At 41.2% G+C, this 20,597-nt stretch overlaps 1 protein-coding gene across 1 annotated transcript in view; it reads right to left on the bottom strand.

The window, feature by feature from the left end:
* The window catches only part of PREP (prolyl endopeptidase), a 67,462-nt gene that overhangs the window by 25,738 nt on the left and 21,127 nt on the right, over positions 1 to 20,597 (bottom strand). Inside the window, exons 7-9 of the mRNA XM_053381559.1 lie at positions 19,598 to 19,703; positions 12,146 to 12,337; positions 3,526 to 3,723 (exon numbers count right to left, since the gene is read on the bottom strand). Of these exons, the coding sequence (XP_053237534.1) occupies positions 3,526 to 3,723; positions 12,146 to 12,337; positions 19,598 to 19,703 (496 nt within the window). The remainder of the gene's footprint in view (positions 1 to 3,525; positions 3,724 to 12,145; positions 12,338 to 19,597; positions 19,704 to 20,597) is intronic.

Consider the following 20,597-nt stretch of genomic DNA (forward strand, 5'->3'; position numbering starts at 1 on the left):
AATCACAGTATAACCTACTTTTTACTTTCTTTATAGGGTGTGCTGCAAGGTATGATCCCAGGGTAGACCCCAAACACTTTCTTCCAAGGGAATGTGGCCCTAGACCCTGAAATGGGCGCCCACCTTTGTCCACAAGACCATAATTAAGGAAAACTGGCTTTCAACTACTGTGGTACCTCGGGTTTAGAACTTAATTCGTTCTGGAGGTCTGTTCTTAACATGAAACTCTTCTTAACCTGAAGCACCACTTTAGCTAATGGGGCCTCCTGATGCCGCTGCGCCGCTGCTGCACGATTTCTGTTCTCATCCTGAAGCAAAGTTCTTAACCCGAGGTAATATTTCTGGGTTAGTGGAGTCTGTAACCTGAAGTGTATGTAACCCGAGGTACCACTGTAATATATTGTTGCTAATATAGTTCCTTTCTTGCACTTTCATTTCTCACCGCGGCAGTGATTTTCACACAGCCTCATTTGTGTGTTGATGTATTTTGATTTTACGATGCTTCCTTAACTCTGAGGATTTTGCTAGCTTCTGTCTGGCTTTCGGGGGGGGGGGAGGGCTGAGTATCAAGGGGTGATAAGGAACAAGAGCTCTTCACAGTTAACAAGAGCTGCTGGTAGTCAGCATCTTGCAAGACACCAGGGCTGCAACCAGAATGTCAGAGCCCCGGCTCTGCAAAGCTCTCTGCAGCACAATGTTGGCAGCACAAGCCATCATTCTATAAAACAACAGAAGACACCGTAACACTTCTGAAAGTGTTGAAACACACAGCTACAAGAAGTGCAAAGCAGAAACTGAGTGCAAGAAAGAAGATGATGCTATTAAATGTTGCTGGCACAACTGCAGTCAGCTAAGAGCAGCTTCCTGACTTCTTTCCTCTCTTTTCCTTCCCACCCCCTATCTGAAGGAGACCAGAAATGGAACCACAACTTGAGGCTATCAACAGGAAACAAATTTGTTGTCCAACCAATTCAGGAGAATGAAGAAGAATGCAATTTTCAAGCTTGTCTGCTCAGATCCCCTTGGCACAAGAACTAATCTGTAAATTACAGTGTTAAAAGAACAAAGTCCATGCACTGATCCTACTACTGGGCTTTGAAAACACAAAGTAAGCTTTCTGGCTAAAAAGCCATGGTCCTTTAAAAACTATGCTGATAAAGCCACATGAGAACAGACTGCATGCTGGACTAGAAGGGTCAGTGGGGCTTTTCTTATGTTGACATCTTCCAGCTTATTAATGTGGCCACTGCCATGATTGTTTACAAAAGCCTAGTGCAAGGTATTATGGCTACCTATGAAGTGAATACTGGAGAAAGAGCCCCTTTATCCATTTATGTAGCATCTTTTGTATAGGCAGTAGTTTCACAATAACTGCCCTCAGAGCCGTTTGGAGATAGCTGCTTAATTCTTTACAAATGGACAACCATTTATATAGTGAGCAGTGTGGTGTTGTACAACCTTATCTGAAATGTACTCCTTTGAGCTGCTCATCTGAATGGTGGGAAACTGCTTGTTTACATTGTTCTATGTGCACACATGAAGGTCTCCCTGCATATGGAAAGTATAACAGCAGGAGGAAATATTGAACCCTTCTCCATGGCATGCCAAGTGCAGAGAGGCTTGTTATTTTTTAGCTAGGGAGCCACTTGAACTTGGAATATCCCACCCACAGGAAGAAACAATATTGTCTAAAAATCAAAACTTCATCTTATCATTTGACTGAGTTTATAAACAGGCCATACCACTCTGTCCAATGACCACATTACTTCCTTACATCAAAATACCATATTTTTCGCTCCATAAGACGCACCTAGTTTTTAGAGGAGGAAAACAAGAAAAAAAATATTCTGAATGAAACAGTGGGTGTATGATTTTTGCGGTTCATGCTGTGGCCACAGACTTGATATGTGATTTGACAGTGAGTTTGGGGTAGCCCAATGCAAAAATCCTGAGAATCCATGTGGATCCATGCTTTGTAACCACGTTTTTGCACCACTGCGGCCCCACGAAACAATGGATACGTGATTTTTTGGTGCAGGCTATAGCCATGGACATGCTATGTGATGCTGCTGGTGAATTTGGGGTGACCCAATGCAAAAATCCTGAGGATCCATGTGGATCCGTGCTTTGTAACGATGTTTTTGCGAAATTGCGGTCCCACAAAACAGTGGATGCGTGTGTTTTTTGGTGCAGGCTCTAGCCATGGACATGCTATGTGATCTGTTGGTGAATTTGGGGTGACCCAATGCAAAAATCCTGAAGATACATGTGCTTTTGCCTCCCACCTCCCAGGCAGCCTCCTTTATCTCTAGAGTCCCTTATCTCCCTCCTGATCCCTTGTCAATCAGCTGCTCAGCGGCTTTGTTTCAACACCCCCTTCCCTCTTGTTTGCCTTAGTGTCCTTTCCTTAGCTGGAGCAGTTTTTTGCTCCTCCTTTTCTTCTAATTTCTCTCCTCATTGCTTTAATCTTCCTGTCTCCTCTCCTTGCAAGTTCGCTGTCTTTAACTCCCCCCTCTCAGGCAGCCTCCTTTATCGCTAGAGTCCCTTATCTCCCCTCCACTTGCTAGCCACTTGCTACTCAGTGGCTTTGTTTCAACACCCCCTTCCCTCTTTCTAAAAAAAAAAAGAAAAAAGCACGACCTGCTTTTTGCCCCTGGACAATTCGGCTCCAGACACCACACATTCGCTCCATAAGATGCACAGACATTTCCCCTTACTTTTTAGGAGGAAAAAAGTGTGTCTTATGGAGTGAAAAATACGGTACCTCCTTCTTCACAAAATGTAAATAAGCAGGTTTTAGGATAGGTTAAGTTCCCTCACTACCTTTTGCTTTTGTCTAAATTGAAAACTAATATGGTAAACTAATTACAGGATTTAAAAAGAAGCATTAACAAATCACCATGAACAAAGCTTTTCAGTAAGCTGTGAAAAATAAAGATTACAAAAGGCACTAGTTGGCAAACTATGAAGATGGTAACTGGTCCCCAATAAACACCGAGCACAAATCATTGGTGGTTTAGACTTTATCGACAGTCATCCTTGATGCAACACTCAAGAGGCACACAAACTGTTTCCATTGTCATCGTTCTATTGTCAAACTTGTTATTTTACAAAAGCCAGCTTTCCATATGGTAAATAAGAATCTTACAGTTGAATATGGGATTGATTTAATCTGCACAATAGGCTGAATGAGAGCACCATTTAAATACAGGTCCTTTCAATATATCATTCAGTATATATATATCTCAATATTTCATTCAGTAAAAAGCAGGGTTATTTGCCACACAGACATGATTCAATTCTGCAAGATCTTTGGGTATTGCAAACACTCCATACTCTGCATGTACACAGTGACAACCTGCTGCCATGCTCCACCAAGCATGTGAAACAAGTTGTTCCAAAATAAGAGACTTGTGAAATAGGTTCTTGCAAAAAGAATTTCCCTAGACTTGACTAACATTTGTGTATGGGAAGTGTCATGTGTGAAGCTGCCCAGAACATAACGCAAAGGCAAAACAGACTTACCAGGTGATAAGAAGGAAGTAAACTGATAAAATATTTCACTGTCTTTCTTTTGGCCACTATATCCCACAATGCTGCCAACGTCCAGTGGGAGTGTCTTGAGATGAGCTCCAGTTGTAAGGTCATGAAGCTGCAGGACGTTCTTCACATCATGGAGGTAACACAAGACTAGGAAGTTGGATCTGACACAAGCTGCCCATTCTGTCCACAGGAAGGGAAAGAGTCCATTTCAGAATAAGCAGTAAACAGCACCATAACAGAATACACCTAAAGTCACTTTGTTTAAAAATGCACAACAGTTATATAGATTTCCTTAGCTCTTAAATCCAAGGGCCAAACAACACTTTAAACTTTGTCCACAGCATACAGCAAGATCATTTATTTTAATCTGATGGCAGGCACGGAGGACCCAACTGAACAGTTTAACCCCCCCCAAGCCATGATTCCCCAGCCCCCCCCCACAAAAAACCCCCTGCACATTTCTGAGGCTTAGGTCACACCCACACCTTACATTTAAAACACTCTGATGCTTCCATACAAAGAATCCTGGGGATGGTGGGAATTGTTAAAGGTGCTGGGAACTGTAGCTCTGTTAGGGGTAAACTACAATTCCCAGAATTCTTCTGGGGCAAGCTATGATAGTTGTAGTAGTATAAATGTGCTTTAATGTAGGGTCTGGCTGTGACTTTAGAGCAAAGGTTCCAGTAGGTGCCAAAGCTTTGTAGCCACACTGGGGAGGGGCTGTAGCTGAGGAAGGAAGGAATAAGCTTCCCTTCCTTGCACATCATGATCCTGATAACTGTGGGGGTGGGGGGGCACGCCTGTATTTAAGAAGAAAAAGAGAAAGCTGTCCATTGTGTATTAAGTGTAGCATGCAGCTTGGCCCTAAGCAAAAACACAAGTTCAATTAGATTCTGAAAGCTTACCAGACCCGTATAAGTAGTTGTTTTACGTAAGCAAGAACATGAAATGTTGGCTTGTAAGCAAGCATATGGCAGACTGTCTGTATGTATTCTACATTGTTATTAATGAAACTTTCAGATAACCCATCTGGGTCCGGCAAAGTTAACAACTTGTGGGAATACTCAGCATGTAGAAAGAGCCTACATCTGTTCTCTCATAAAACAACTGGAGCAAAGATGCATTGTGATCTGCATTACTGATATCACAGAGGGATTACATAACACATACCTAGCACTCTTGGTGCACCCCTTGCTCATGGCAGAGAGTGAAGGAGTGCAAGGTAAGTCAAAATATTTTACCCACAACCCTTCACCACAGCTGGCCTCTTACATCAATAGGGATTTGCACTAACCAGGGTTCACTCTTAAAGAGGATTTCTTGACATTAAGCAATGTTAACGTCATTGCGCTTCACATGGCTAACCATGGCTATGGATGGTGAGGGCACCATATCTCTCAGATAGGAAGCACACACTGTCACGGCCCAAATCTGATCCCTTCAGGATTTGGTAGCATTAATTCTCCAGTGAACCTTAACAACTTTAATTCTTTTAAAATTTATATACTGTCCACTCAACATCAAGACTCTGTAGGCAGCCAAATCAGGTTATTAATTTAAGAATGTTAGATCGAAGGGAGGCAGACAGAGACCACCGAAAAACATAACCACATCTTATTTACTCAAAGACTGCTACTGCTGAAGCAAGTTATCCCATTTTCTTTTCAACCAATTCCATAAATAACTTATCATACAAAACATTTTGCAGTAATTTCTGGCTTAGTTCAACTAGCATTCTTTGCCCACCAGACCAACCAAAAGAAAAAGAAAAAAGAATTGCAAAAGAAAAACACAGGCTGTTTTATAATGACAAAATGGGGGAAAGGAAAGGAAATAATTGCTTCTTTTTATAGTACTGTAAGCTCTAAACACAGGACATCACTGCAGCAACTGTGCCCATATCTCTCCTTACTTACAGCAGGAGAACCTGCCTAAAGGCAATTTTATTTATCACAGGGAGACAGACAAATAACTAAGTTGGCTTGGAACAGGATGCAGTACAAGAACAAGGGGTTGTCTGAATTCAGGGACTCCTCATTTTCAGAGAGTTCCAGTTTCATTGGCATGGAAATCCTGAATGGCAAGTGGAAGGATACAGATACACCTGCCAAAAATATGTGCTTTAATCTCTAGCCACAAATTGTATTGATAAAAGCGACTCGCAAATAAAAATTATGCTGCAGAACAAGAAAACACTGCTTATTCAGGCAGAGCCTTCTCTAACAGCTTCTGTTAGTATTAAGGTGTTTAGATAAAAAAGCAAGGTTGAAAAATATCTGAAAATAATCCCAATCATCTTTTAAAAAAAAAGCTCTCTAAAAGGAACAAATATTCTGACCTTCATGAATTTTAGATATCCTGGAGCTGCCTTTCAAAATCTGTGGTTCCCCCCGCTTCTCAATTCACAGAATTGCATTCTAAATTTATCTCAACTCTGTGTGAAACCTCTCCTTATAACTCAACTCTTGTTTTGTGCTTTGGGGTAGGAAAAAAATAACAATGCGTCAGCTGAAAGAGAAAACTGGCATATCTTTTTGCCATTTCTACACTTTCATCAATGAGAGCAGTTTTTGCCTAAACATTATGCTGTTCAGCAGCAGTAGCTACCATAAAGCATAACAACAGTGTATTGTTATTTAAGCAATGCTATTTGGGGGAAAAAGGAGGATTGGGGAGGTAATACTTCTGTGTTGATGCAGCTGGCAGCCCAGCCTACAGAAAACAGGAGATGGTGATGCAAAGCTAGATTTCTCAAGTGGCTGTTAAAGGAATCAAGACCACTACAAGACTGACGGTCAGCGGCGTAGCGTGGGTTGTCAGCACCCGGGGCAAGGCAAGTAATTTGCGCCCCCTAACCCGTGGATTTGCGCCCCCTAACCTACAAATCTATGCCTATGAATGATGGTCCCTCTCTCTCTTTCTCATATTCCAATTGATTCCCATTTCCGCCGATCGATCCCCGAAGCTCTCACCCAGCGAAATTTGTGCGTAATTACGCTTCGCCATCCCTAATCCTGCCGCTTCCACCGGGAAATCATGACGGTGCGTTTCTCCTCTCCAAACTTTCCCCGGCCCTTTGCTGGCCGGCGCAGCCCTTTTGGCTACGAGCTCCCCTCCTTCTCTGCCCGCTTCCGACCCCACCTCCCCGTCCAGCCTCCCTACCTCCTGAAAAAAGGCGCCGGCGCCGAGCAGGACACCCCTGCAGCCATCGGAGAGAGGCGGGGCCGAGGGAGGCAAGCCAATGGGCGAGGCGGGGGTAGGTGGCCACGGGGGCAGGCGCTGCCGCAGTCCTCGGGTGGGCAAGGTAGGAGCAGGCGGAGGCTGGCCGGCCGCTCTGACAATAGGGGCGGGCCGAGGGCACGACACGGCTGGGCCCTCTGGACTCGCGTCCCCCCCAGATGTTGCGCCCGGCAGCCCTGGCACCCCCCACGCTACGCCACTGCTGACGGTATACCTGCCCCATTGGAACATGGCAATGGACACTTAATAGAAAACTCTCACCAAGGGTTGGTTCACAGAAGGCGTATCCTTTACATGCAAACACTTCCCCAAATCCTCAGGTATGAGGACAATATCTTGTGTCAGCCAGGCTGTAGTCAGCAGAACTCCCCACAATGAAAAGAGCTGGAGAAGTGCCCTCCATGATCAGGGCAAAGACTATATGGATCAGTGGCAAAGCATTTGGCTTACATGAAGGAAGTTCCAATTCCTGGCACTCCTAGCTTAAATGATCAGGGAGCAGGAGATGGGAAAGACCTCTCCTGGAAATCATGGACAGACAACTGCCCTTCAGAGTAGACAATACTGGGACAGATGGAGAAATGGCCTGACCTGGCTTACAGCGACTTTCTATGAACTGATGCTGCTGGCTGTAGCTACAACTTTCCAGTTCACATGCGGTGTGCGCACATGAGCATACCAAAGACTGATCCAGTAGGGAGCAAAACATCTTAGTGTGGATCAGTCTTAAAACCCATTTTTAGCAAAGACCAAAACTTCATTCCTAAACATACTAAGGAGTAAGTCCCAACAATGGATACGGTGGAGTTATCAGAGCTATGCAGCTACAACTACTAATGGAAGACATCAGTTCCACTGTTTTAAATGGGATTTGGCCACTATTAACTGGCTTGGTTAGGGGCCTAGGTCTGCCATCAGTTGGCTCTGTTTCTGAGTACACATGTTTAGGATTGGATTGCAGATTGGTAGGCCTTCCATTCGTATGCACTTTGCATTTATTTTGCCTGAGATGTGGGAAAGGTTTCACAATATAAAACACCCAAGGCACTTCCAAATAGTGGAACAGGAGTAGTTTTAATAATAATAATAATAATAGTATGGGACGCAAGCAAAGCCGTGATGAGAGGGTTTTTGATACAACAAAATACATTAAAGAGAAGAAAGCAAAATGAGAGGAAGGAGAAAATTCTGGATAAGATAAAAGAAGGGGAAAGGAAATTAAGATTGAAGCCAAAATCGCAAGAGATTCTAAGAGAAATTAAATTGTACCAAACACAATATATGGAACTGATGAATCAAGAAATAGAATGGAAAATTAAACAAATGAGACAGAAGTCTTTTGAATCTGCAGACAAATGTGGCAAGTTATTGGCTTGGCAAATAAAGAAGAGACAAAAACTCAACACGGTAACAAACTTAGAAGTGGAAGGAAAGAACATATGCAACCCAGTAGAAATTAGGAATTGTTTTCAGAACTACTTTAGACAATTGTATACACAAGGGCCGCAGAATGAAACAGATATACAACAATTCCTCGAGAAAAATGGGCTGAAAAAGATTTCGCAGGAAAGTAAGACAATTTTGAACCAGGAGATATCAGCACAGGAAATAGAAGATGCCATTCAAAGCATGACGTTGGGCAAATCACCTGGACCGGATGGACTGACTTCCAAATATTACAAAGTTTTGAAGGAAGGACTTATACAACCTTTGAAGGAAGTCTGTAATGAGATTATGAAGGGGAAAAGGGCACCCGATACGTGGAGAGAGGCCTACATTACACTTATACCAAAGACAGAGACTGAAAAGACCCAACTTAAGAACTACCGACCCATCTCCTTACTAAATGTGGATTACAAAATCTTTGCTGATGTTTTAGCAAAGAGACTGAAAAGAGTTTTGATGGAGGAGATTCATGGGGACCAAGCGGGCTTTCTCCCGAAAAGGCATTTGTCGGACAATGTAAGGAATATAATTGACATTTTGGAGAAGCTGGAAGTGAATATAAACACTAAGGCTGTTTTGATATTTGTGGATGCCGAGAAAGCCTTTGACAACATTTCTTGGAGTTTTATGTTGAAGAACCTCCGGGGGATGGGGGTAGGCCAAGGGTTTGAAAATGGTATAGGTGCAATATATTCTGAACAGAAAGCAAAATTAATTGTAAATAATGTTGTAACAGAAGAGTTTAAGATTGAAAAAGGGACACGACAGGGGTGCCCTATTTCCCCATTACTTTTTATATCGGTCCTTGAGGTTTTGCTTAATATGATTAGGAGGGACCAGTTGGTTAAAGGCATTCAGGTCGGAGTTAAACAATACAAATTGAGAGCATTTGCAGATGACCTGGTACTTACATTATAGGAGCCAGAAGCTAGCACGAAAAGAGTTTTGGAAATAATCCAAGAGTTTGGTCAATTGGCAGGATTTAAATTGAATAAGTTAAAGACTAAGGTATTGGAGAAAAATCTAACACAGATTGAAAAAGAAAGGTTTCAGAATGAGACGGGGTTGACTGTGGCTAAAAAAGTGAAATATTTGGGTGTGAATATGACAGCTAAGAATGTGAATTTATTTAAAGACAATTATGAAAAAACTTGGACAGAAGTGAAAAAAGATCTAGAAATATGGTCAAACTTGAAGCTTTCCTTGTTAGGTCGAATTGCAGTTATAAAGATGAATGTTTTGCCAAGAATGTTGTTTTTGTTTCAAACATTACAAATAATGGATAAAATGGACTGTTTCAAGAAGTGGCAGAAAGATATATCTAAATTTGTCTGGCAGGGCAAGAAGCCCAGAATAAAATTTAAGATATTAACGGATTCAAAGGAAAGAGGGGGGTTTGCCCTGCCAGACTTTAAATTGTACTATGAAGCGGCAGCTTTCTGCTGGCTAAAAGAATGGCTGCTTCTTGAAAACACAGACATTTTGGATTTGGAAGGATTTAACAATATTTTTGGGTGGCATGCATATTTGTGGTATGACAAGGTTAAAGCGCATAAAAGTTTCAAAAACCATATTGTCAGAAAAGCACTGCTGAATGTCTGGGTTAAATATAAGGACTTGCTGGAAAATAAGACTCCAAGATGGTTATCACCAATGGAAGCTAAGGCAGTTAAAAAGCTAAATATGGAGTCGAAATGGCCAAGATATTGGGAAATCTTGGAAAAGGAAGGGGACAAACTGAGATTGCAGAGTTTTGAAAAATTAAAAGGGAAGGTGAGAGATTGGTTACATTATCACCAAATAAATGAAGTGTTTAAACTAGACAGAAAAATAGGCTTCCAGGTGGAAAAATCAAAATTAGAGACTGAACTGTTAGAATCCAGTACTAAGAATTTGTCAAAAATGTATGATCTGCTGCTGAAATGGAATACACAAGATGAAATGGTAAAATCAAGTATGATTAAATGGGCTCAGGACATTGGTCATAACATCATGTTTGCTGATTGGGAAAAGTTGTGGACCACCGGGTTGAAGTTTACGGCGTGTAACGCCTTAAGAGAAAATATAATGAAAATGATTTATAGGTGGTACATAACCCCAGTCAAGCTTGCAAAGATCTATCACTTGCCTGATAATAAATGTTGGAAATGTAAAGAAAAGGAAGGTACATTCTTTCACCTCTGGTGGACGTGCCCGAAGATTAAGGCATTCTGGGAAATGATTTATAACGAACTGAAAAAGGTATTTAAATATACTTTCCCCAAGAAACCAGAGGCCTTTCTCTTGGGTATTGTCGGCCAGGGGGTGTTAAAGACAGATACAACTTTTTTTATGTATGCTACAACAGCAGCTAGAATACTTATTGCAAAGTACTGGAAGACACAGGATCTACCCACACTGGAAGAATGGCAGATGAAGGTGATGGACTATATGAACTTGGCAGAGATGACGAGCAGAATCCGAGACCAGGGAAGAGAAGCGGCGGAAGAAGAATGGAAAAAGTTCAAGGACTACTTAAAGAAATATTATAAAATTGGAGACAGTTAGAATGATGTTGGATTAAAACAAATGGTTACTATCAGTAATGGTTATGACAAAGAGAATAAGGGTGATTAGCATAAATTTATAATAAAATAAGGCAAGATTTCGCTGAATAACTGTAAGAATTTGGAATACAGAAACGGGAAGTAAGAGGAGGTCGAGGAAGTAAGGTTTAGAAATTGGGTTATGAAATGGTACTTGTTTTATGTTTTATTATTGTTTAATGTTTGTTCATGTATGTTTTGTTTCTGTTATATAAAAAATTGTTCAATAAAAATATTATTAAATAATAATAATAATAATAATAATAATAATAATAATAATAATATATTTATATCCTGCCCACTCTGGGCGGCTTCCAACAGAATATTAAAATACAATAACCTATTAAACATTAAAAGCTTCCCTAAACAGGGCTGCCTTCAGTTGTCTCCTAAAAGTGCAAAACCAGAAAAAGAAGCCTTAGTTTGTGTGCTTAAATAAACATAGAAAAGGGCTAAAGAAGAATGTTTACAACCATTGTGCTATCTAGAATTTGAGAGCAGAGGTGTCAAGTGCTGATTAAGACAGGGCAATGAATCACTTCATGCTAAGTAACCATTTAACCTTTGAATTCTTACACATCTTGTTTTTGCAGAAGGCACTTCATTAATATGTCATCTTTATCAGGTAAAATCAAAAATTAACTTGACTGCAAAGCCTTCAGAGCGATAAATTATTAACTGCCTTCTGATATAATTATTTCTTTCCAAGGCAAATCTGGGAAGAGACTAAAGCAATGTGACGCAACAGCAGCTTGGCCTGTTAGCATCAGGACAAGTTGCTCTTTAGGAATAAAGCACTCTCACACAACTTGAGTATAATAATTTCTGCAGTTCTGGTATACAGGAATCTACCAACTGGGTGGGGGAAGATTCTTCCCCACAGTGCCTAAAAGAGAATTAGCTGATGGTACGGTGCTGTAAGGACACCTTCCCAACACCAGCATTGCTGCTGCTTACCTGGATGGGAAGCGGTGAAGTCGGGATTATGAAGGCACACAGGATTGGCTCTCTTGGTGCACCCAGATCACTTCAGCCTAGCCACTGCCCCATCTTTGCACCATCCAGATAAGCCATACTCTGAGCACACTGATTTCCTGGCCTACCCTGAGTATTACTTAGTCAGATACAACTTAAAAAACTATTCTGTTTCACTGTGCGCTACTCGTTTGTGGTTCATATGCCATGGTTGTAGAACTGCTGTTAAAAGACAACCTGCAATCCTGCCTCACAACATTTCTTAAACTTTAGAGACTGTTGGTGCAAGTCCTTCTGAGTTATTACAAAATTTAGTACGTGGCCTCTCTTTATCCTTTGTAACTTAATATTCTTACCCAGAACATCTCTTCCATGTTCAGGAACCAGCACTTTCCACTTGGATTCCTCAGGGTCACTAAAATCAATGTTAATTAGTCGATAATTTGGAGCATGACGGTTTGTCTTGAAGGTGAACACAGTTCCCTCATTGGTGACATATTCATATTCTGCATCGAAGTTGTCTATCAGTTTCACCCAGTGCAGAAGACCTACATTAAGAGAAAAAGGAAAGCACTTACAACTGTAAAACCAAGTATACGGGCTGAGGATATTTAATAGCAATGGGCTGCATTCAACTAACTTTAACTCAGAGTAGGGCAATAAGTTAATGACCATGAGTAACTTGGTTGACTACCACTCAGTGTTCTTCTGACCCCACAAGATTCTTTTTCCTGCAAGAATCATAGCTTGTTGGCTCTAAAGAAAGGAGGACTTGCATTATGGATGTCCTGTTCATTCTAATATTTAACCACACATTCAATCACACATCTAGACCTGATGTCTTGCAAAATCCTCAGTCGTCATCATCATCTACCCCCACCTTTCCTCACAAAAGAGTCCAGGGCAATTGAAAAAGTAACAAAATAAAATGTGATTTTGACAGCAACAGGACAATACGGAAAACCTTACAAGGATTAGAATGTATGTTAATGCTCTTTTGCTCCAGAAACAATAATTGTGTTCCTTTTCAGAAGCATATGTGTCCATAATCATGTATGGCACAGAAATGTCAAGTATAACTCAACATCTCCTTGCACTCCTTTGCAACTTAATAAAAAGGAACATACTAATTAGTCCTGACACATGCAAATATGCTTAAGTAATAATTAATCTTATTCTGTCTATCAGCATTTCTGAAATCTTATCATACTGTGCATGACAGCAAAGAGCTTCGTTGCCTAATGTTGCTTGGAGTGGAGACAGCCGCATTCAGACAATCCGTCAAACCATGTTGACACGAGTAGCAACTAGCCTTGGGCTTGTGTGCTACCTCCTACTTGTCCCCAAACAGGAGAGATTAGAAGCTTCTGCTTCCACCTAGCAGCAAACCACTGTCTGCTGTTGCCTCTGAATACAGCAGACCATAGTTGGTTCAGATCTTAACTCGCATGCAAGCCAGGTTCCCAAACAAAAATCAAGTGTACTGAATCATAGGAGTCAACCACTGCTCACTGAAGGATCGGCAGTGCAGGTTAAGTCCCCTCCAGGGACCAAAGATTTTATTCATCAGAGAACTTGACCGAAGTTGTTGCCCTACTTTTGTAAACCAAGGATTGGCCTGTGAAACAGAGGCGGCACTTTTTGAATAGCTGTACACCCCCCCCCCCATCACCAGTGGGTGATGCCTCACACAACTGTTAAGATAGTTCTCAGTTCTCAGATGAAAAGGTTTTCAAAATCAAAAGCTATATAAGGAATTTTCAGATGCCCCAACGTACCCCACGCAGGACACGCTTTCTCCTTCTGCAGGCCTTTCACAGCCATGCCACTGCTAAGCAAAAGGAGCAACAGGAAGCTGGAGGGTGAGGAGAGTGAGTGAGCACACGGGGCTCAGCTTTTCAGAAAAGTTAACCAGACAGATTGCTCTGCCTGATAGCAAAAATTGTTCCCGGGGTAGTTTAACGCAGAAAGTTGCCAAGGTACTGTATCTCCCTACAGAAGACAGAAAACAAAGAGGCTGGTGTGTTGAAAAGAATTCCTGCAGCAGAATCTGTCACTGGAAGGAATGCAAGTGTGTGTGTTTGTGTGTGTGTGTGTGTGATGGGTCACACATCATGCAGAGTGAGAAGGTGTTTGAAAAGATGCTGCAGATTGTCTAGCAGTCTGTACTCTGGCACTGAGCTACTGCCAGAAGCCTGCAATGAAAGGCAGATAACACAGAGGATGAATGAAGAAAGCTGAACAGAACACACTGCAGAGAGGAGAGTGGGGAAGATTTACACCTCTTCTTCTCAGGCCAGTAAGAAAGAGAACATGCTGTTAAAAACAAGTTCAGCAGCATCAGATGCTTCCTTATTCTGAGTCAGACACAGGGTACAGGGCACTTTGCTTGGCATCAGCTCTTCAAGGGCAGATGCTACTTGATTCTTCTTAGCCCGTGACCCCAGAGACTGAACCTGGGCTGCTGTGCTTGTGAAACAGCTTTGCTCTACACTGAGCTGCAGCCTTCTGAAGCAGACAAAAAACAACAACCCAGATGGCAGCAGCCATTACAGAACTTTCACGGTGGAGATTCACTTTCGTTTCAGGTCCAGGGCATGCCATGAAAGGCACGGATTTAGACTTCCCATATTTCAAAATGCAGAGTTAAACTTCACTCTCTTGCGATTCAGGGTTAGGAAATTTGACTGATGGTTGTTCCTCCTTTGGCTAGGCGTTTTAACATCCAGGATACGATGGCTGTTTGTGGGTGGGGGGGGGTTACAACTAAATTTCACGCTGCTTTAGCAGACAGTGAGTTAAAAGGTAATAGCCCACAGCCTAATCTCAGGAGTCAAATCCATTTTCTACCAGAGACAGAATGAGTCAACTTCGCAGATCCCAGGCACATCAAGGATCAGTGAACAGACAAGACACAGCTGCCTCCTCTATGGTAGAACTAATAAAATGTCACACTTGCCTGGAGCCTTTAATGGTGGACACCTTTCCCTTCCCTTCCAACAATTTAAAAGGCAAAAGAGCCAAGACAGCTTTGCAAAGCAGGCAAGACATGGCAGACACAAAGACTCCCAGTCTGAAAGCTGCTGCCAGTCAGTGTAGACAATACTGACTCAGATGGGCCAAAGGCCTGACTTGCTATAAGGCAGCGTCCTAACTCATAGCAATAAATTATATATTAAAAAATCTTCATAAGGGAAATGGGCAGAATATAGGATGTTTTCAGCAGAGTATAAAGACTATGGAGACTCACACCCTTGCACTCAACAATGCTGTTAAGTCAAGGGTCTATGGGTATAATTAACTAACTCAGTGGCAGCCATCTGATGATATATTTGCATGTTCCAATGGTTAAATATACAAAAACCTAATACCTAACCACAGAGTATATTTTAGATGCTTATTAATCCAGTTTAGAGAATGCCCAAACACTTTGCTAATTCATCTATGTTTAAAAGATGTTTCAGAGGCTATCAAATGAAAGCATCGTAACCAAGGCATTAAACTGATTAGATTCCCATCTCTATATTCCTACCTTTTAACATCTGCTTCCTTTTAATTTGAATCTAGTTCACATAAGACTTCTATCAATCAATCAATCAATCATTTATTGTATTTGACTAAAAGCCATTACAAATCCAGTTACAAAACCAGCATTGGAATATAAGACTTATATGGGTTAAGGAAAGGGAAAATCACATCTCTGTTGGTTCTTTGTTTGAAAAAAATAATTACTGTGGGCTTTTTAGAATTTGAGATCATCAGTATGCAGCAAGATCTACTCACAACAGTGAAATTACTCAAGCTGCATATACACTGTGCAGTATTGACTTTTCTATAAAGATGGGCGAAATTGGCTAAAATATTAAAAAACCCCAAAGAAATTAACAGTGATTACAAGGAATCTTTTTATTTTTGCACTTTATTTGAATGTGAATCAGAAATGCCATTGCCAATACTTGCTACTACTCTAGGGGTTTTTTTTTGTACTGCCAATGCTCAGCGATATTACAATGCACGACACTAAGAAAACAACAGGCATTTCTGTTGGGTCAGGATCGTGTTGGGCTAATTCAGCCATCATGCCAATCCATGATTAATTATGCTTTACTTTGGTTTGGCGTGATGCCCGAATTGACAAACCACAGTGTGTGATAAGCTGAAAAAGAAAAGGGGGCAAGGAACTGTAGTGTAATGTGGGTTTGCAAACTATGGCTTGGCTAATCATGGCTTGGTATGTCTGAATTAACAAACAACAGCTATGCCTATTGTTTTGGTAGAGTTAGTAAAGTTTTCACTTTAATGTACAGTGTAAGCACCAGCATTCTCTGGGATGCAGCACCTTCTTCCTTGTGGCTTAGTAGGAGAATGGTAGAATAGATGCTGAACATTCATCTTGACTCTCACCCAAAGTCCAGTGGTGCCGACTTCGACTTCATCTTTTCTGGCCACATCAAATGCCAGAAACATTTGACTGGAAGTCAACTTAAAAGCTAACAGTCTGAAGTACTTTAGGGCAGACAGAAGTTATCGGAGGAAGAGAGGGGAATTAGCCCCGTTGTATATTGGGGGGTTGTGTGGAGACAGTCTCTTCCTTTAAATTCCTGGGAGTTTACCTTAGTGAAGACCTCACTTGGAAAAACAATGTAACTCAGGTGGTTAGGAAGGCCCAACAGAAACTTCATTTTCTCAGGGTCTTGTGAAAGAACAATTGATTTACCTCCTTCTACCGGTCCACAATAGAAAGTGTCCTCTCATATTGTATCACAGTGTGGTACAATGGCTTGACAGCCACAGACAAAGTCTTTACAGAGGGTGGTGAACACAGCACATGATATCATGGGCTGTCCCCTGAGCCTGAGCCCGCTAGATGACATCGCAAGGGATCGTTGCTTTAGGAGAGTGAGAAAAATTCTCAGGGATGATTCACACCTCTTTAATGTTCTACCCTCGGGCAGGAGATATAGAAGTATAATCAGTCGTACCAACAGGCTAAAAAACAGTTTCTATCTGTGGGCTGTTAGGCTGTTGAACGGAAAATAATATAGTGCAACTGACGTTCGGGTTTGGTGTGTTGTGTGACAAGCACACAGAGTGCAATGAGATTGAGTGTTTGTGAGGGGGGGGAGGCTCAGTTAATTTCATTGTACACAGGTTGTACACTGACAATAAAGGTATTATTACTATTATTATTATCCTTACCCCCCAGCAGGTTGTTGGGCTTCAGCTTCCAGCTCTCATGGCTAATGGTTAAGGATGATGGGAGTCCAACATCATCCGGAAGACCTCAGCTTCCTTTAGAGCTATTCCAAATTTTACAGATAAACAAAGGAAACAGAAGTACAAGTTGCACTCACACCAGTCTTCCACATTTTAAATGCAGAACCAGAGTGTCAGACTAGGACCTGGAAGACCAGGGTTCAAATTCCCACTCCATCATGAAACTCAGTGGATGATTTTGGGCGACTCTCAATATAACCCACTTCACAGGGTTGCTGTGAGGATAAATGGGGGACAGAAAGAGAACTAGGAAGCTGGCTTGAGCACCTTGGAGAAAAGGCAGGATCTAAATTTAGTATGAAAATGAATGGATTTGTCAGTCTCACTCTTAAGTTCAGAAGCCAACTGTGGTCCTTGATATCAACCTGAACAGTCATTAAAGAAAAGAAAGCAAAGTTGAAGTTACTCATTGCTTACAGTTGTGCTCAGACACACACACAAAAACTTTTGGCAATCGTGAAAATGTATAAAGGGATTGCTCTAAAGAAAAGATGAGTAAATGTGATGAATTAAATGTATGAGAGGTACTGATTTTTTAATTAGCTATCATGTGCACAGCATGACAGAAATAAAGCTTATTTTAGAATTGGGTTTTAAATCCCCATTGGGAAAAAAGGGACAGATTGTGGAAATGACTTGGATAATATTCCACATCCTTCTCCCACGTATTTTTTCTCATGCAGTTCTATCTAAGGTTAGAAATGTTCTTATGATAAAATCAAATTATGATACAAAAAGATGCAAGTATACAGTAGAGGCTCAATGGTTTTTTGTTTTTGTTTGTCTTACGCTGAACAAGTTATCGATGTTTTCAAGCCTACACTGAAATTATGCTCTGAATCAAGTTCACTGGTTAAAGTCTTCTCACTGATTATATCTAGCCGTATAATATATGATTTCTTCTTTTTCCCAATGCTCTTAATTGGCCTTGGATAACAACTCTCAATTTCAACTTTAAAATGTATGCCTACAAGTTGTGGGATAAATCAGACAACGAAGTAATTAAAAGAAAGAAAATGGCCCTGAAGAACAAAAGAACTCTTGCTTTGTTCATTTGAGCACATCAGATAAATCTGTCCCCCTCCCATATGTTGCGATTTCCTTGTCCTGTTTCACTCCACACCAAGTTCCAATTAGAAACTCATTGAGCAGAAATTAGAATGTTCTTAGGGTACTTCATAACAGATGGAAATTTGAATTTTGATACACACATGGTTCAACAGAGTCCAATAAATAGAAGAGTTTGAAAATGAAGCCAAGCCTTTCCCCTTAAAAAAAAACTGCAGTGGCCAGCAGTCCAGCATAGAGCCAGCACAAATGAAAAAGGGAGTAAGAGATGTATCTAACCAAGTTGTTCCATTCATGCAAGGACTCCTGCTTGCACAATGAAACTTCCCCTCTTCTTGTGCATGCCTCCTAAAAAATAAATAAATCTGCTCCAGAGGATTAGAGGAACCCCCAGAACAGATTGAGGGCAGGAGAGGATAGGGTGGGGCAGTTCTATTGTTAAAGTGGATCTCCTTCATTGTATACAATACCCCAATGGAACAGACCACCTTGGAAGGTGGTGGATTTTAAACAGAGGTTGGATGGCCACCTATCAAGGATTTTTTGGCTGTTATTCCTGCACTGCCAGGGGTTGGACTAGATGACCGTTGGGTCCCATCCAACTCTACAATTCTACGACTCAGGTTGTAGTAGGGAGTTATTTAATCACATAAGTTGATGGAACTTCAGATGGGGGGGGGGAGTAGTCTACAGTGGCAGCCATAAATGCAATTTTGAAAATGGAGCATACATGCATAGACAAATTCAGAAAGGCTTCTTCTGCAGCAAGCAAATAATATGATGAAAGCAAGGGGGGAAAGAGAAAAATCTACAAGTCCCAATAAGAGTTTATTGCTTCAAATGCAAGAATTCTAAGAGAAGGGGTAAATTCTGTAGCAGGGGTGGGGAATTCAAATGTTGCTGGATTACAGCTCCAGTCCTCCCTGACTGTTGGCCATGCTGTCTTACAGGTCTATACAGGGGGGAGGGAGGTATTTCAAGTAACTTGGTTCCAAGTTGTTCAGGGCTGTAAATGTTATTGCTGAGACCGTGAGCATGGTCAGCTGGCCAACTGCACTGACTATCAGTTGCTCAGCACAGGTGTAATACATGTGCATCCAGGGAATCAACTCAGCTACCTGACTTGGGCCCAACCTTCAGTGCAGACCGAGTCACATAGGGTGGAATATGTACCAAGCTACCCCTTCGTATGCTTGAATAATCCTAAAACGACAGAAGGAAAATTTGTAGCAATCCAGAATGTGACTGTTAAAGACAAGTCCCGTATGCAGCCTAAGGAAAGAATGTGTGGTTTCTCTGTTTAACAAATACTGGCTGGAGAACAGGGCAGCTCAAGCAGCCACTAGGAACATACCCATGTTTTTATTCTTCGTACAAGATTTGTAACTTACTGTTATACGTAAACTTGAAATGTATTCGGAAAGAAGTCATTTTACTTTGACATGAAGAAAGCAGCCTCTTACCAGTTATCCCATTTGATTCCTTCTGTAGATTACAGTACCACAGCCTATTAACTGGATCACATCCTTCTCGTATGGACAGCAAAGCATACTGCCCATCATCAGATACCTAAAATTTATCACAATGAATGCAACATAAATATCGACGTACACCAAACCAAAAAGTTACTAACAATACTCAGAAAGGTTTGTTTTCCCCCAAAAAGCATTTTACAAACCAAAAGCAAATCAGGTGTGTCAAATTATAAAGTTACAAACATATGTAGGACTACTAATATGCTTTGTACAGATGTGTTTGGAACCTGTGATCTTCCAGACTTTACTAACATGGCCAATTGTAAAGGGGTGATGGGAACTCAAGTCTATCAACATCTAGAGGGCCACAAATTTGCCTAGTCCTTCAAATCCATTCCATGTCTCAGACACATACAAAATGTGAAGCAAATGTCAAATTCGGTGTTTTGACTCAACAGTGCATTCTGAAAAGCAGCAACCCAATGTATTTTGATAGAAGCACAACTGCCTGAAATTAAAGCCAAACTAATTTTAAATCCCTCTCATCTATGAAGCCCTTATATTATGGAAAGTCATGCCAAGCTGATGATGTTGTGCTAAATGCAAAGTGACAGCAGACAGTGTCAAAAATTATACTGGCAGATCTTTATTAAATATATTCACTCTACAGAAAGCATCTTAAATTAATTATATCAACACTTAAATACAAATTTTTATATGATCAGCAGGTGCAAATATTTTAAAGCCATGTCCTAATTCTTCCCCTTCCCCTCCCTCTGCCATTGTTGGTAGTGTTTGTCGTTATTGCTGCGTGTGTGGCTTTGATACCTTGGATTTTTACACAATTAAAATACAAAAGCAAAGAATATCTGTTTTGTATAACACATACATATTTGTAGAGGGAAGCTCAAGAGTCGAAACATGCTCTGCATGCAGAAGGTCCCAAGGACAATTCCTGGCATCTTTCTTTGCTTTGTTCAATTGACTT

This window comes from Podarcis raffonei, chromosome 3 (assembly GCF_027172205.1).
Source record: "Podarcis raffonei isolate rPodRaf1 chromosome 3, rPodRaf1.pri, whole genome shotgun sequence".
NCBI classification, from domain to species: domain Eukaryota; kingdom Metazoa; phylum Chordata; class Lepidosauria; order Squamata; family Lacertidae; genus Podarcis; species Podarcis raffonei.